The 14,464-nt window shown below is 33.9% G+C and overlaps 4 protein-coding genes across 6 annotated transcripts; 1 reads left to right on the top strand and 3 right to left on the bottom strand.

Annotated features, from left to right (window-relative positions):
* Positions 1 to 5: 5 nt before the first annotated feature.
* Positions 6 to 1,445, bottom strand: LOC143213380 (ankyrin repeat domain-containing protein 40). Its single transcript, XM_076433170.1, has 3 exons — positions 1,077 to 1,445; positions 623 to 909; positions 6 to 555 (listed from the first exon to the last, which is right to left on the bottom strand). The coding sequence occupies exons 1-3, from the start codon at positions 1,199 to 1,201 to the stop codon at positions 209 to 211; spliced, it is 759 nt and encodes a 252-aa protein (XP_076289285.1). The 5' UTR covers positions 1,202 to 1,445; the 3' UTR covers positions 6 to 208.
* Positions 1,446 to 2,744: 1,299 nt separating this feature from the next.
* Positions 2,745 to 6,295, top strand: Stub1 (STIP1 homology and U-box containing protein 1). 3 transcript variants are annotated; one of them, XM_076433987.1, is made up of 5 exons: positions 2,745 to 2,897; positions 2,958 to 3,150; positions 3,213 to 3,411; positions 5,295 to 5,632; positions 5,731 to 6,295. In XM_076433987.1, the coding sequence occupies exons 2-5, from the start codon at positions 3,031 to 3,033 to the stop codon at positions 5,971 to 5,973; spliced, it is 900 nt and encodes a 299-aa protein (XP_076290102.1). In that variant the 5' UTR covers positions 2,745 to 2,897; positions 2,958 to 3,030; the 3' UTR covers positions 5,974 to 6,295. The 3 variants fall into 3 exon arrangements, with proteins under 3 accessions (XP_076290102.1, XP_076290104.1, XP_076290103.1); XM_076433989.1 differs by having other exon boundaries at positions 2,760 to 2,897; positions 2,997 to 3,150; XM_076433988.1 differs by having other exon boundaries at positions 2,769 to 2,897; positions 2,968 to 3,150.
* An 83-nt stretch (positions 6,296 to 6,378) lies between these two features.
* Positions 6,379 to 11,945, bottom strand: Pgap1 (GPI inositol-deacylase). Its single transcript, XM_076433977.1, has 10 exons — positions 11,224 to 11,945; positions 10,571 to 10,724; positions 10,367 to 10,477; positions 9,836 to 9,939; positions 9,329 to 9,772; positions 9,011 to 9,264; positions 8,157 to 8,588; positions 7,709 to 8,095; positions 7,263 to 7,622; positions 6,379 to 6,769 (listed from the first exon to the last, which is right to left on the bottom strand). The coding sequence occupies exons 1-10, from the start codon at positions 11,365 to 11,367 to the stop codon at positions 6,505 to 6,507; spliced, it is 2,655 nt and encodes an 884-aa protein (XP_076290092.1). The 5' UTR covers positions 11,368 to 11,945; the 3' UTR covers positions 6,379 to 6,504.
* A 233-nt stretch (positions 11,946 to 12,178) lies between these two features.
* Ppib (peptidylprolyl isomerase B (cyclophilin B)) lies at positions 12,179 to 13,964 on the bottom strand. The gene is made up of 4 exons (XM_076433990.1): positions 13,781 to 13,964; positions 13,334 to 13,541; positions 12,844 to 13,028; positions 12,179 to 12,760 (listed from the first exon to the last, which is right to left on the bottom strand). The coding sequence occupies exons 1-4, from the start codon at positions 13,871 to 13,873 to the stop codon at positions 12,626 to 12,628; spliced, it is 621 nt and encodes a 206-aa protein (XP_076290105.1). The 5' UTR covers positions 13,874 to 13,964; the 3' UTR covers positions 12,179 to 12,625.
* Between the last annotated feature and the right edge of the window lie 500 nt (positions 13,965 to 14,464).

Raw genomic sequence — 14,464 nt, 5'->3', positions numbered from 1 at the left:
TGTAATCATTTTTTAATTACTTTATTAAACCTAGTAAATAAAGTTGAAAAATTATTTTTCTACTCGCTATCCTATTATATGTATTCGAAATATTTCATTATTGCATTTTAAGAGTTCCACTCTTGCTTATACATAATGTGTTTCTATTAAACATTATATATTTGTAGTCTTAATATGTGTACGTGGGAAAACGCAGAAACCATAATGATTAATATAAAATAGTTTGGTCTTTCTCAGAAATACTTTGATATCCATTTGCTGGCACTGTTGGAATGTTATTCGGAACACTGTTCGTGTTTTGCATAAACTTGTGTGAATTCACATTGTTAGTAACAACCTCGATTTCTTGGAAATTCTGAAGTCGTTGAACATCTTTATCTTTCCTTAATTTAGTATTGGGCAGTTTTCTTAACTTTACATTCTGGTTACAGTCAATATTTAATTCTTGGCAACATACTTCGATTAATGTTTGATACGTCAGATCGTTGTGAGGTAATTCAACTTCTATGAAGTCGGGATCAACTGCATCGGCGATACGAACCTTTAATACTAACTCTAAAATGCAATTAGAACAATATTATTAAAGTATACAAAGAGAAATCGATAACAAAGTATTTCTCACCATTCGTGTATAAACCATTGCTCCCTATTCTATGTGTTCCCGAGTCTACATTTCCTTGTACAAGATCATTTTTTAAATACTGTAATATAGCATTATGCATTGTTGCATCGTTTAATGCCAATTGAGAGTCAACCGATGTTTCCAAAAGATCCAAAATTTGTGGATTGCTGCACAAATATCTCGGAGTTGCTCCAAAGTTAGATTTAATATTTTTATCTGCTCCGTTCTTCAAAAGTAGAGCAACTATATCTACATAATCATATTTACATGCCCAGTGTAAAGCAGTCCTTAAAAGAAAATTTATATATTGTAGGATTGTTAGGCTGTTTAAAATCCAAAGTTGTTTCCATTCGATAAGAGTGGAAATATTGTGCTCGAATTAATAAATACGTTTTAGCGATTTATAACAGTTACAACGATAGGACTACAGTGTCACAAATAGTCAAACAAATACCATCCGTTATCGTTATATCGTGCATTAACATCGGCTCCTAGATTAAGCAGTTCTTGAACCGCATCTGTATCACCAACACTGGCTGCTTCTCTTAAACGTTCTCCCAATAGTTTCTTACTGTCCATGTTATCACAGATAGATAATAGATCTACACATTACACATTTTTCTCCATTGCAAACCTCTCTGAGACATTTTAGATTCGATTGTCAATCGTTGCAACTTTGTTCAATTCGTACTATATTGTACTATATAAATACTTTGACGTGTATGCCTGTGTACGCCATTGAACAAAATATGCATGTAGTTGTTCACTCTGTCACAGACTTTCCACGAGATATTCTCTGTATGTACCAGTATGTACCTTATTTATTATCAGAGATAATAAAATCAAACATTAATCGAAGTATGTTGCCAAGAATTAAATATTGACTGTAACCAGAATGTAATTATTATATAATTTATTATTATAGACCATTATGTAGACCCGGCTTCAGATAGCATGCCGTGTTCCAAGATTATTTCATCTACCAGATAACAGATTTTGGGCAGATCCAGCCCACTGTGCAACTAAAAATATTTTGTTTTTATGAATCCAATACATTACATTTCGTATCATTTATTCAAAAAGTCAGTCTATAATTTACAGATATAAAATGTAATGTAAGCGTGTAACTGCGTGTAACTTTAAAATTTACCGCGACATGACATAGATGGCAGCACCACGTTCGCCTCCCAAGATGGCTGAAGGACGTTTTAGAGGTCGATTCCTCTTCCGTCTTTTGCTTCAATACCACAGAACAAGACATCGCGCGTCCTTTAGGTCCATGGTCCAATAGAATTCTTTCGTGTACCATTGATTTGTAGCGTGACCCGTTGATCACGCGAACATAGTTACGATAGCGTTACTGTAATATAGGTTCGATTAATGGCGCTGAGAGGGAAATTTGAATATAAAGCATAACGTTTAAGTCAGAGCCGCGTATTTCATATACATATATATTCTTTATTCGGGCACGATAGCTTAGGCTTAGAATAAGTAGGGAAACAAGAGGTTTCCACAGAGATCCTTGACGAAACCAGATGGGCGAGACTAATCGAGGAATTTAGGTAAAGTCATTGTTTTGACGGGCCTTCACCCTCGCGTGTACCCCACTCTCGTGCGCGCGCTATTGAGGCACCTCCACCACCAATCACCATCGAGCAGCAACAAAAGACGAGCCACCCGACAAATCAACGTTCAGCTGGAAGATCCGAATTTTCCTATTGGCTAAGGAAAAGGATGCTGGAAGAAGATAAAACTTCAAGACGATCGTCTTGCCTCGAGGCAAATACGAGGCAGATAGAATTGGATAGAATTCTCAGATCATAGAGTCAACAACTAAAAGTTTCAATTAAATAAAGTCTATTTTTATTTTTCCTTTACATTACATTGTTCAAAGTTATTTTCTGCGAACCTTCCACGAGCAGAGTGCTTCAGCGCTCCACGGGCACCCGAACCCAGCAAATTCCCTAATCCCAACACACTGCGCGACTGTGCGCGACGTAACAGATTCGATTTTTTTTCGAGAATCGATCCTTTGCGGAAGTATCGAACATCGCAGTACTTTCTACCACAGAGTATACATAATCAGTGACAATCCAACGCGGTAAATTTGAAAAGAATGTGATCAGCGCTCCCTGGTTTCACGATCCATAATCATCGGACAGTTTTAGTTTTTGATAAGAATGCCTGTAGTCCGCACCACATATCTGTATCGTCATACTGTGGCCAACGAGTAACAAATATAACAGGAAAATGGAAGAACACATATTTATTTAAGGTGATACATCACTTTGTTGGTCTGTTTTTTTTTAACAGAACGTCTGATTTTTTCTGTAAGATGATTTAAGGGCGCTTATTAAGGACGATTCGTGAATAGGGAACTGATCGATCCACGATAGATTAACACTTTCATGATGAGTAAAATGTACACAACCGCAAACCTCTCTGACAAGGAGTTAAAAGAACAAGGAAACCGTCTTTTCAATCTCCACAAGTACGAAGACGCGGCGTGCTGCTACACTAAAGCAATCGTGAGTGTTCCTACGAATACCGTATACAAACAAATTACGATGTTCGCATTTGATTTACGCAGATTAAAAATCCATCTCAAGCACTGTATTTCACAAATCGAGCTCTTTGCCATCTGAAGCTTAAACGATGGGAATCGTCCTGTCAAGATTGCAGACGAGCTCTCGACATCGATCCGTGTTTGGTAAAAGGACATTTTTTCCTTGGTCTCGCGCTGGTGGAATTGGAACTTTTCGATGAAGCTGTTAAACATTTGCAGAGAGGTATTTATGTGTACGCTTCGCTAGCAAATTTTCTGTTTATCGATTCTTGGGCATTAGATCACCATATGGTAGTAACCGAATCAATTACGATCCCTCTTCTAACAATTTTTATATTATTGTGTATAGCTTGCCTTAACCACGTACGCTAAAATAATATTCTATATGTTTCAAATATAAAGGGTATCCCAACAAAAGTGGAATATATAAATTCCAAATGAAATATAGTTTCTTTGATTTACTACTGAAATTTTGATTTAATCGTAAAGTAGACATGTGGGAATTATGTATGGAATAATACATCTGGTAAATGCCCGCCTCGGCTTTGCTGGCATATTTGCGTTCTTTTGATGAGATTTTCAATCACATTTTGGCATAATTGTGGCTGGATCTTAGGAATACAGCATCTGATCTCCTCCTTCAAGGCTTGGGTGGTCGTGGGCTTGTTCACATAAACTTTTAACTTTAAAATACCCCGAGAAAGAAATCCAAATGCGTTATGCGCCTTCTCATTTCTCGATAATGCAAAGATCCAGCAAGAATAATACAAAGATAATACAAGAGGTCGTATAGCGATCCATTTTTAATAATGGCAGACTGTTTACCATTGAACTGTGATAATGGTTTGACTCTCAAAGCACAGCAGCAGAAATGGTGCTAAATTAAAATTTTTCGCTCTTGTTGGGACACCCTTTACCTAGTACAGTATTCTTCGGATGATATTACTTTTTTACCTCCACTACTAGGAGTTTCCCCTTTAGGCGGTCGATCGCGCTACAAACAAACACGATTCGAGCTCGGATATCGGTGAGGCAATACTAATGCAATGATTAAACTTTTTTCATTTTAGTTATTTCGTTACGAAACCTTTACCAACGGATTCGTGAAATTTTTCTGATTAAAACGAGACCAAACACGATAGAATTGCTTTTATATTTACTTGTTTAATAAGTGATGAAAGTTTCGAACGCAAAGAAGGACAGCATGTGGAAAGAAAGAGACGCGCAGAGTCGGCATAGATCAAAAGTTCAGCGGTCAAAATTCGCTTCCAGGACTGGGATAGTGTGCTATGTAAACACAACAGTTCAAAGGCTCAGTACCGCATTCGGTTCCAGGCCACGCATTATATGAGCTGTTTAAAGAACCGATCACTGAACAAGACGTTAGTTTCATTCATAATCTCTTCATTTTTTGTTCCTCTTGTACGAAATTTTCACCAATAGATTTGTGAGATTTCCCTAGTTAAAAAAAGACCAAACTCAACAGAGTTTCAATCATATTTACCGATATCACAGTGAGTTATAATCACACTTTAAATCAGTAAATATGGTCCGAATTATGCCGTATTTAGACTTAGAAAAATCTCACAAATACGTTGGTAAAAGTTCTGTAAAAAAAAATGAAAAATAAAAAACTTTCCTATTTGTATTGACATTGTAATCGATACGCATCCTTTGGAACTGTGTCGGCTGCCTCGACGCTCAGTCCCTCTTTGTCGTTTATGCGCTGTCCTTCTCTATGTTCGGCACACGTCAAAGAAAGTAGTACCTCTACGCTTTCTGAGACTCCATGCCCATGAAGGTCGAGGCTGTCGCATCATCCGAAGGAATACATTTTTAATGTTAGACTTTGTTACGTTTGAGCAGGTTTGTTGATATATCAATTGCCAGATTTATGTAGAATGTAATTTCTGCTTGATCAAAATATATCGATACTTGTTACATTGGTAACGGAAGAAGACGTGAATCGAATAAGTTGAGTTATATATGATATATTTTCGAGAAGATTATTGGTGCTACGAATACTCCTTTCCTACGATACCCGTAATGTAAAGTTGTTTAAATTGTGTTCCATGTTCTTACATGCTTTGAATAACGATTGTTTAGCTGTGGATTTGGCCAAGGAACAAAAATTAAACTATGGGGACGAGATGACCAGTATTCTGAGGCAAGCGAGGAAGCGTCGTTTCGAATTAAGGGAAGAGCAAAGGATAGCGCAAGATATTGAGTTACAATCGTATCTACATCAATTGATAGTGGAGGATGCTGAAAGAAGCATTGCTACATTAAAAGAACAAGAAGTAACGAAGGATACAAATGGAAAAACCGAAGGGGAAGCCGCGTCTGGTACGTTCGCAAGAAACAAAGAAGAAATAGAAGAAAAAAGAGACACATGTATGACCCGTCTTAATGACTTATTCGAAAAAGTAGACGAACGAAGAAGGGTAAGTAAACACTTCTCTTCTTTTTCTATACCTTTTGACTATGCGTAAATAAAAATAATAATGGTCTATTTGTTGATTTCTATGAACGTATTGAGTAGAAGAGGGAAGTACCTGATTATTTATGTGGAAAAATTAGTTTTGAAATTTTGCAAGAACCGGTAATTACACCGAGTGGAATTACATACGAGAGAAAAGACATAGAAGAACATTTACAAAGGGTGGGACATTTCGATCCAGTTACTAGAGTTCGTTTAACTCAAGATCAGTTGATCCCAAACTTAGCAATGAAAGAAGTAGTAGACACGTTCCTGCAAGAAAACGAGTGGGCATTATATTATTAAAATGTATAGTTAGGTTACTGCCGTATTTTTATGACGAGATGTTCTTTTTTACTTTAATTGAATATATCCAAGTCATTATTATAAAATTTCTTTAAAAACTTATAAACGTATTGTGTAGAAACAAAATTTATTACTTTAAACATTTTCTAAAAATACTCGTGTATTATTTGTAAAAACCAAACGCAGCACAGTGCCCATAAATGGGATTTTAGAAGATATAGGTCTGATCATATGAATATCAATCATGTATATTATAATTGTGTATCTCTTTTTCCCATAAATGATAAATAAAGTAATTTATTTTGTGACACATACAATATAACTTTTGATTTATTATACGAATACGAATACTTTTTAGAAAGCGATATATATATATATGGTAAGTAAATAATAATTTACACGATATCTTCTCACTGTACTTACACAGTCTTATTTTTTAGTACATCACATATCTAATGGTTAGAAAATTAAAAAAGTGTATGTTAGAAATATACAAATATACATCAATTTCGACACTATGTAATCAACTATCTACTTAAAGAAGTGATTCATTGTAATGAGACTAGCGACTCCAGCGACTATAGGTGGCACATAATATTGATAAAATTGTGGTCGGGATGCTGCTCCCATTGAAAGTATAATCCAGCCTACAAAATATAATACACTGGCTAATACTTGTGATCGAATTGCCTGATACTTTGGAGGAATTTGTAACCAGCCTGATGTACTGCACGCTACTAAGACTATCCAGCTTTGATGTAGCAAAGGATCTTCAGTAGTCAGCCTCATGTCGTAACTGAAATAAATTTATAGTGAATTAAAGTCATATCTTTTTTTTAGTATACAGTATACAAGATGAACCATGAATCGTGACCAGTAGAGATTACTCTGTTATTAGCAGTCCGATTGAAAATGTTTTTATCAGGTATAACATGGTTTCAAGAGAGCTTTTACGTGATTATAGCAAATTTTTTGTCATGATTTTTCAAGGTCATCTTTAATTTTTTGCAAATGCTACCTTTTAGATTTTAGAGGATTTCAAGGCGAATTCGATAAGTACCATAACATGAAAAAGATTGCAAAAAATTGCTTTTCTAATTTTTTTTACAACAAATTTGCTATAATCACGTGAAAGCTCTTTTAAAACCATGCTATACGTGATAAAAACATTTTCGACCGGACTGCTAATAACAGAGTAATCTCTACTTGTCACGATTCGTGGTTCACCCCGTATACGTCGATGTATAATATCCACATAACATATTTTTTAAAATTGTGTAAAAACAAACCTGAAATTTTTTGCCCAAATTAGAACAGACGGCACAGCCGGAATAGCGGTAAAACACCAAAGTAAGAAAAGAATAACATGATTGAATATTTTTTGTCTAGTATCTTCGCGTTCTTCAGAATCATTTTTTTTAGATCTGAACAATGGTACGTAAGCCATGAAAAGTTCTTCTAAAAAGTCTTCATACATTTTCGTTAGGTTCAAAAAATACAGAAATACCGATATTAGCATAGCTAAAGCTCCGCAAGTCGCGGGGATTACGGACAGTACAAGAATCGCTGTGACAAAGGGTAATTGATTTAATCCTCCAAGTAGCCAATCTGACCATGTTGTTGAAAATGCAACAGCACGTGCTAAGAATCTAAAAGAATTTACCAAATTTACTTTTATATAATATGATCAAAATATACACGTAGATATCATGAATAAATAACTAAATTGTTTTACCTCACAGCAATACCATGAGCTACTGAAGCCAAAAATAGAATTGAACAGCATAGTCCGATGGTGAATACACAAAGAAATCCTGTAGCAACTAAACACTCGAACATTAGTCCGTAATAGTACGAAAGGAATACTGTAACTACTATAGTTGGAAGTTGTTCTCGACCTTGATTAACTCTTATTGATAAGAGTATTAAAAGTAAACTAATAATCGTTGTGTATAATAAGTACCAGCGGTCTCTGACAATAACGGAAATTTGATCTATAATACCACCTTCCTGAATATTGAACGTATAAGAACACGCTCGATTTAATGTTAACTTTAAATGTGGAGAGACATTAGAATGTTTAAAGTTAGTTTGAATTTTCATTGTTTTCGGTCCGTTATCTCTAAAAACGTAAATACAGTGTCACTCACGCTTTAGGATTTATGTCAATTATTTGTACTTACACTTCCGTGAAAAATTGAATTTGCGTAGCACCGACGCTCCACGGCTCGTATAATTCAACAATTGCTTCGATATTTTGCGTTGCATCTGTACATTCAGACACTATCAGCTCGGTTGTTATAACGTTTATATTGCTATCAATAGTAGCATAGTACCTCACATCTCCAATACTTGACTTTTTAATTTTAGGTCTTACGAGTAAAGTGTTCAATAAAGGTGTATTTCTCTTAATGGGTATATACCTTGTTTCATGAGAATGTAAATCAACGTTTACCAAAACATGTTCATCTAAATCATTTGGAGTAATTCTTACTACAATATGTGTTACACCAGGATATTTTACTTCGTTCAGATTTAAGTCAACAATTTTTCTTTGACGATATAGACGATCTGGTAGAAGTAGCGTTCTATTCGTCAAATTCCAACCCCAAGTACTAAAAGATAAATAATCGATTAATATATGTTTTTACGTTTATTCACAAAATTATTTCACAGTAATGTCCGGCTGTAAAACCGGCTGAAAGCTGCCCATTCTAAGCTCGAGCTGCCTCGGTCGCCGAGCATTACACAAGTAAATATAATTTTAATTATATCATACTTGGTATCATTTTCATTAGAAAAATGCCACGAATATGTTGGTCAAAGCCTCATAAAAAATAATGAAAAATAAAAATGTTTTGTTATTGGAGTAGTTATGTTTACACTTCTACCGACCTTCGCCGTTCTTTTCTACGTTCGGCGCGGTCTTTAAAGCCACAAAAAAATAGTGTCCTGATCATATCTAGGTCACAACACAGAACAGGGAAACGACTTACAGTCGGACATTACTGTACTTGTAAATAGAAGATGTAATTACCAAACTCTCGATTGTCCTTGTATACTGGATGCTGTACAAGCGAATAACCAGTCTCTAGATTCTAGGTTTGTAGTGTCAATAGTTAATTCATCCGGTTGCCCAGTCAGTCTAATCATAAGATAAATGGAAGATGTTCTTTTCGATAAACTTTTGCTGCTCCATGTATACTGCCTTCGAATATCTTCTATCCACTCGCCGCCAGGTTCGAATTGTACCGTTTCTTTAGGGTAATATAATTTTTTTCCATAAGTACGCTATAAATTAACTCTATTAGAAACATTACATGCAGACACAAAAATAATTCAAAGGATTTCTTACCTGATGAAAATGATACTTTAAAGCTTGCATCCTTTCTTGAGGATCCGGAGAGATTCTAGGGGGCCTTCGAGAAACGCTAACAGAGTCGAATAATGAACGCACAATAGCGAGAACTAATTGCTTACACCAAAGAATACTCAAGTGGTCTGTAGATTTCCACACGGTTGGTATACTTGTAGAAAGAACATTAATGTCTGCTGTAGAGTCTAGAAGTTGCGTTGTGGTCACAAGCGTGTCTCTTGGCCCGCCGCCTATTGATATAACATTTATTCCTGCATCTTTAATTTCATTTAAACGGTTCTCTAAATTATAATAATAATTGGCGAAAGTTCTGTCTAACACCAATGTAGGCATATGAGGAGTAGCTAAAGTAATAATGATATTTGTCACACTGGTATTCGTGTTAGAAGCTAATAAGACAGAACCTTTGGCAATGACTCCACCCTAAAATGGCAAACGGATTTCTTAGAATGTATGCTACAAAATTTCTACAATTGCTGCACTTACCATCGAATGTCCAATAAGTATAACATTTTCCACATTAGTCTTGTATAAACTCAAAATCTTTTTTATACAATGTGAAACATACAAGGTTTCGTCCATTAATACACCTTGAATTGGTAATTCATTAGTTACTAAACTAAATACAGTCAATCTTTACAAATACGATAGAACCCCGTTTATCCGGAAATCCAGAAAATTAGTGCATTAACAACATAAATAGCACAAATACATTTTATGTATTTTATATGTATACTTTTACAATGATATTGGTAGTATAAAGTGAAAGACATATACATACATATACTATAAATTTAATTTAATTAGGATATTGTGAAAAAGTCTGCGAGTTTCTTTTGTGTCAGATTCAGTCGGTTCCGAGTCATACACTCAAGATATTAATTAATTAGCAGATTAAAAACAAGACAGGGATTATGTTTGACAATCCGGATTAATAGGATCTAGATAAACAGAGTTCGAAGTAAGTATTAAATAATTATCTGTAAACAAGGTTCCACATGTAATTATATTTTATACCTCCGTATAAAGCAGAATAATCCTTGCCCAATGAAACTGTGAAGTAGTCAAAGTAAAATGGAGTTCTGTCCTTTAAACTCTTCCTTAAACTCACAGATGCAAGAGATCTTACTAAAGGAAAAAAAAACATATGTATGTTATGGATAATACGAATTAGAAATAGTATTACAAACAATATAAATTTGATGAGTGAATTATAAAAACCTTGCTCATGCGATCCAGCGTTTCCTGGTATAAAAAGGACTGGTATTCCTGAGAAATACATTCTTCTATGTTTTTCCGTAACAAAACCTTCTCCGTACGCGTACAATCCATACCTAGGATATCGTTCTTCTATTTTGTTATCCAAAGAGATTCTCTGGTGATAATAATAAGATTTATATGTTAGATATATATTAAATTAATTGGACACAAAACAGATATACGTGTTAGATAATATTAATGATTTAATTGCAAACTGGATACATAGGTTTATATGTTTACATGTGAACTTTGAAATTTGACTTATCGTACCCACAGTTTCTATGGTCTTTAGAGTGATATAACTAAATAGACTGCAGATCTTTATGCAAAATAAAAAGTATTTGCCTTGATTGCAAGACACAGGAGTGAAATAAAATTTTCTTTCTTCTTTTAATTATCTGATTAAGTTGAAACCAATACGCTGATGTCTTTAAATCTTCTTAATATGTCCACTGCTTTAAATTGTGCTTACTCATTTTTGTCATAAATGCATAAAATCCGCAGTCTAGATATAACTTAGTTTAATCAGCCAAAGGAAAGATTGAAATAAATTAAACTAACATTCATTCATTTTAGTTTAATCGCATTGAAATTTCATTTTTCTTTTTACGTACCACATACTGTGGATATTCAAACATATATGTCATATCGCAAGTATTTTCTTCGAAATCTGTAATATAACGAGCAGCTCCAAGAATGTAGAATATGAAAAATAAAAAACACACGCAATAGACTAATATAGACCTAAACTGGACCATTTTTATTATTTTGTTCGGTAGCTCATATAATAAAGACGATGAAAAATTAAATCATTTCGAAGGAAGACCCGTTACTTCGCGCGACAAATAAATAAAGCGTAAATACGAAGTTTTCTTTTTATAATACATTAGTCATATTATGTCCTAATGCAAAGAAATAATTGTTGAGTATTATTATGGTTAAGGTGTGACATTACGACTGATTACGACACTATGAAAACGAAATTGGTTATGCACAATGCATCTGCCTGCACGTGTACTATGTACTATATTGACTATATAGAATGTATCTGCGCATACTGTTCGCTTCGCTATGAAACAAATATATTTAAAAATGCAACCCATCATAATAAAAAATAAATCATAAAAAAATAGTCATATACGAATCGATATTGAACATCAATTACGTCTGAGAAACATATAATAATATCAGACAATATTTACAATTTTTTAACCTTCAGGGTTTAGATTTTTTGAAAATACAAAATTAATTTTATGTTACTATATATAGTTATGTACAGTACATATTTTCATGTGAACGAGAATAAAATGTTTTAAATGTTTCTATCTACGCTCGTGAGAACATCATGAACTTTCAAGTGAAAGGATGCATGTTTTCATTCAGTCACAGAAAAAAATATCACCTCAGGCTTGCAGCGACACATACGTATATATATATATATATATACTTTCGTACGTTAACATGGCATTATAAAGTATTATCATTTTATTCGTAATAAAGAAGGAAAGAATAATAGAATTCGAATTATCTAACAAAGTATATTTGTTGTTACTGATTAAAAAAACATGATTATATATATATATATAAAATTTATTGCGCGTTTTGACATGTACATGTATTTTTATAAAAGTTGGAATAAGATAACAATAAAGGAGACAGGGTATCTTTCGTACAGTATCATGTTTTTTTTCGATTTTATATGTCCTTTAAAATTTCATCTCTAGATTCATGACCTATATCTTAATTGTCATAAAATTAAACTTTTAAAAAATAGACTTTATTACATAATTATCATAAATAATTAGTTTTCGTTGTTCTAGATGTAACATTGTATATTTTTTTAAATAATTTTCAAAACAATTATTCTAACATTAAATTTTCTTTTCGTTAAATCAAGTTTGAAGACATACAGAATCATCAAGTCATTGTATCAGAGTATATAAAGTTATCTATGTGGTTTAGAGTAATCGTATAAAGTTAGTCTTTCCTCTGAAAATGAAGTGTCAATAACACAGTTTATTCAACAGCATCTTCCTTCGATACACTGAATGGCTCTGCTACAACTTCTGCTCCACTATCAGCGATTACAACATCCTTGGTGGGTCTATCTCGTGTATCGGTGCTTACACTTTCAATTTTTCGTACTACATCCTATAAAATTATTTATATATAAATATTAAATATAAAGTAAATATGTAAGATACATAATACGTTTGAAGATTACTGTAACATACCATTCCTTTGATTACTTTGCCAAAGACAACGTGTCTGCCATCGAGCCATGGAGTTTGCTTCACAGTGATGAAGAATTGAGAACCGTTGGTGTCTTTTCCAGCATTTGCCATGGACAACCATCCAGCTCCGTAATGCTTCAACTTGAAGTTCTCATCTTCAAAACGGTTTCCATAAATGCTATGTCCTAGAAATGAAAAGGTATATTGAACTTTTAGTTATCATTTCACTAAAAAATCACTTTGATTGTATGGAATTTGGTGGTTAACATGTTAATGTAATGAATAGATCTTTATGCATTTATAGCAAAATTGGATAGATGAAATTCAAAGTTGTTGGAAAATTTTAAAAATTCAAGATGTCAATATTTGATTTCTCCTCTATTAAAATCATTAAGGGAAGAAATAACATTCGATTTAGTTTCTATTTCTTGCAATCGGTGCAGACAATTTTTATTGTGCATGAAGATCCACAGTCTAGTAATGAACATACCGCCAGTTCCATCTCCTCTTGTGAAGTCTCCTCCTTGAATCATAAATTCACGAATGACTCTATGGAATTTGCTATTCTTGTATCCTTCTCCTTGAGGTTTCTTAGCCAATTCTACGAAGTTTTTCACGGTTTTCGGTACGGTCTTCCCGAAAAGACCAATCTCAACTCTCCCTTCAGGCTTTCCATCGATGCTGATATCAAACCAAACCTGCACATACAAACTAATTAATTTTGAAATCTTAAAAGTTTCATAGATATGTTTTACTCTTCTCCCTCATATCTTCGCGAATTTGATACATTACGAGCGTACGAGTAAACTTGAAATATTATTTACAATACCAATAAATATTGTTTATTTTACGGAACTTTACTTTTCTGTACTTTGTTCGAAAACAGAAATTCTTTGTTATACCGGGACCGTTATTTCGTGACATGTAGTTTATTTACCTTATCAGTTACTTTCGGGCCCTTTTTATCGTCGGCATCGCTACTCGAACAGAAGACTGATACCGCGAGACCCACTAATAAAAGTAATCTCATTGTTTATTAAAAAGATTTTAGTTTTAATAAGAAGCAACTGGACAAAGGCAACCGGACGACTGCGCTCTGTCAGGATGGAACACAGATGGAACGTGAATCCTTCGCGCAGGCGTACACGGTAGAAATGTGTGATCCGTTGATTGGTTACATTCACCCCACGCAGTCACGTATTTAGTACAAACAATTTTTATAAGTGTAATGTATTTTATACACGTTTTTAGTACATATATATATATTTATGAATGATATTTGTGAGTACATATTATCGTTTCCTTTAAATATTTTCCCAGAAGGAGTAAAACTAGAGAAAAAATATTACCTGCGTATTTATTGTTCCTTTCTAATACGTGGCATGTGGCATGTGGCATTGCTTTCGCAACATACTCCAACATACTCTCAAACAAACTTGATTCCTTATCGTGTACGATTAGGAGATGTAAACAATTATCAGAATTCGAAATGTAATACTTTTCTTAATATGTATTTCAAAAACTATTTGGCGTGGAAAAATATCGTACACTTTTTGGTGAAAAATTCATCTACAGTGGTTCATAATACTGAATACTCTCCACTATTGTCAGTTACTCATTC

Source organism: Lasioglossum baleicum, chromosome 11 (assembly GCF_051020765.1).
Source record: "Lasioglossum baleicum chromosome 11, iyLasBale1, whole genome shotgun sequence".
In the NCBI taxonomy this organism is placed as follows: Eukaryota; Metazoa; Arthropoda; class Insecta; order Hymenoptera; family Halictidae; genus Lasioglossum; species Lasioglossum baleicum.
Note: the sequence above shows the minus strand (reverse complement) of the source record. Positions and strands in the feature narration are given on the sequence as shown.

Coding starts and splice junctions, on each gene's coding strand:
- LOC143213380 (XM_076433170.1), bottom strand. CDS start 1,201: ATGGACAGTAAGAAACTATTGGGAGAACGTTTAAGAGAAGCAGCCAGT. Junction 910..1,076: donor CGATATAACGATAACGGATG/GTATTTGTTTGA, acceptor TTTTCTTTTAAG/GACTGCTTTACACTGGGCAT. Junction 556..622: donor CAATGGTTTATACACGAATG/GTGAGAAATACT, acceptor ATTGCATTTTAG/AGTTAGTATTAAAGGTTCGT.
- Ppib (XM_076433990.1), bottom strand. CDS start 13,873: ATGAGATTACTTTTATTAGTGGGTCTCGCGGTATCAGTCTTCTGTTCG. Junction 13,542..13,780: donor GCCCGAAAGTAACTGATAAG/GTAAATAAACTA, acceptor TTGTATGTGCAG/GTTTGGTTTGATATCAGCAT. Junction 13,029..13,333: donor AAGAGGAGATGGAACTGGCG/GTATGTTCATTA, acceptor TTTCATTTCTAG/GACATAGCATTTATGGAAAC.
- Stub1 (XM_076433987.1), top strand. CDS start 3,031: ATGATGAGTAAAATGTACACAACCGCAAACCTCTCTGACAAGGAGTTA. Junction 3,151..3,212: donor GCTGCTACACTAAAGCAATC/GTGAGTGTTCCT, acceptor TGATTTACGCAG/ATTAAAAATCCATCTCAAGC. Junction 3,412..5,294: donor TGTTAAACATTTGCAGAGAG/GTATTTATGTGT, acceptor ACGATTGTTTAG/CTGTGGATTTGGCCAAGGAA.
- Pgap1 (XM_076433977.1), bottom strand. CDS start 11,367: ATGGTCCAGTTTAGGTCTATATTAGTCTATTGCGTGTGTTTTTTATTT. Junction 10,478..10,570: donor CGCTGGATCGCATGAGCAAG/GTTTTTATAATT, acceptor TTTTTCCTTTAG/TAAGATCTCTTGCATCTGTG. Junction 8,589..9,010: donor CAAGGACAATCGAGAGTTTG/GTAATTACATCT, acceptor TTTATCTTTTAG/TACTTGGGGTTGGAATTTGA.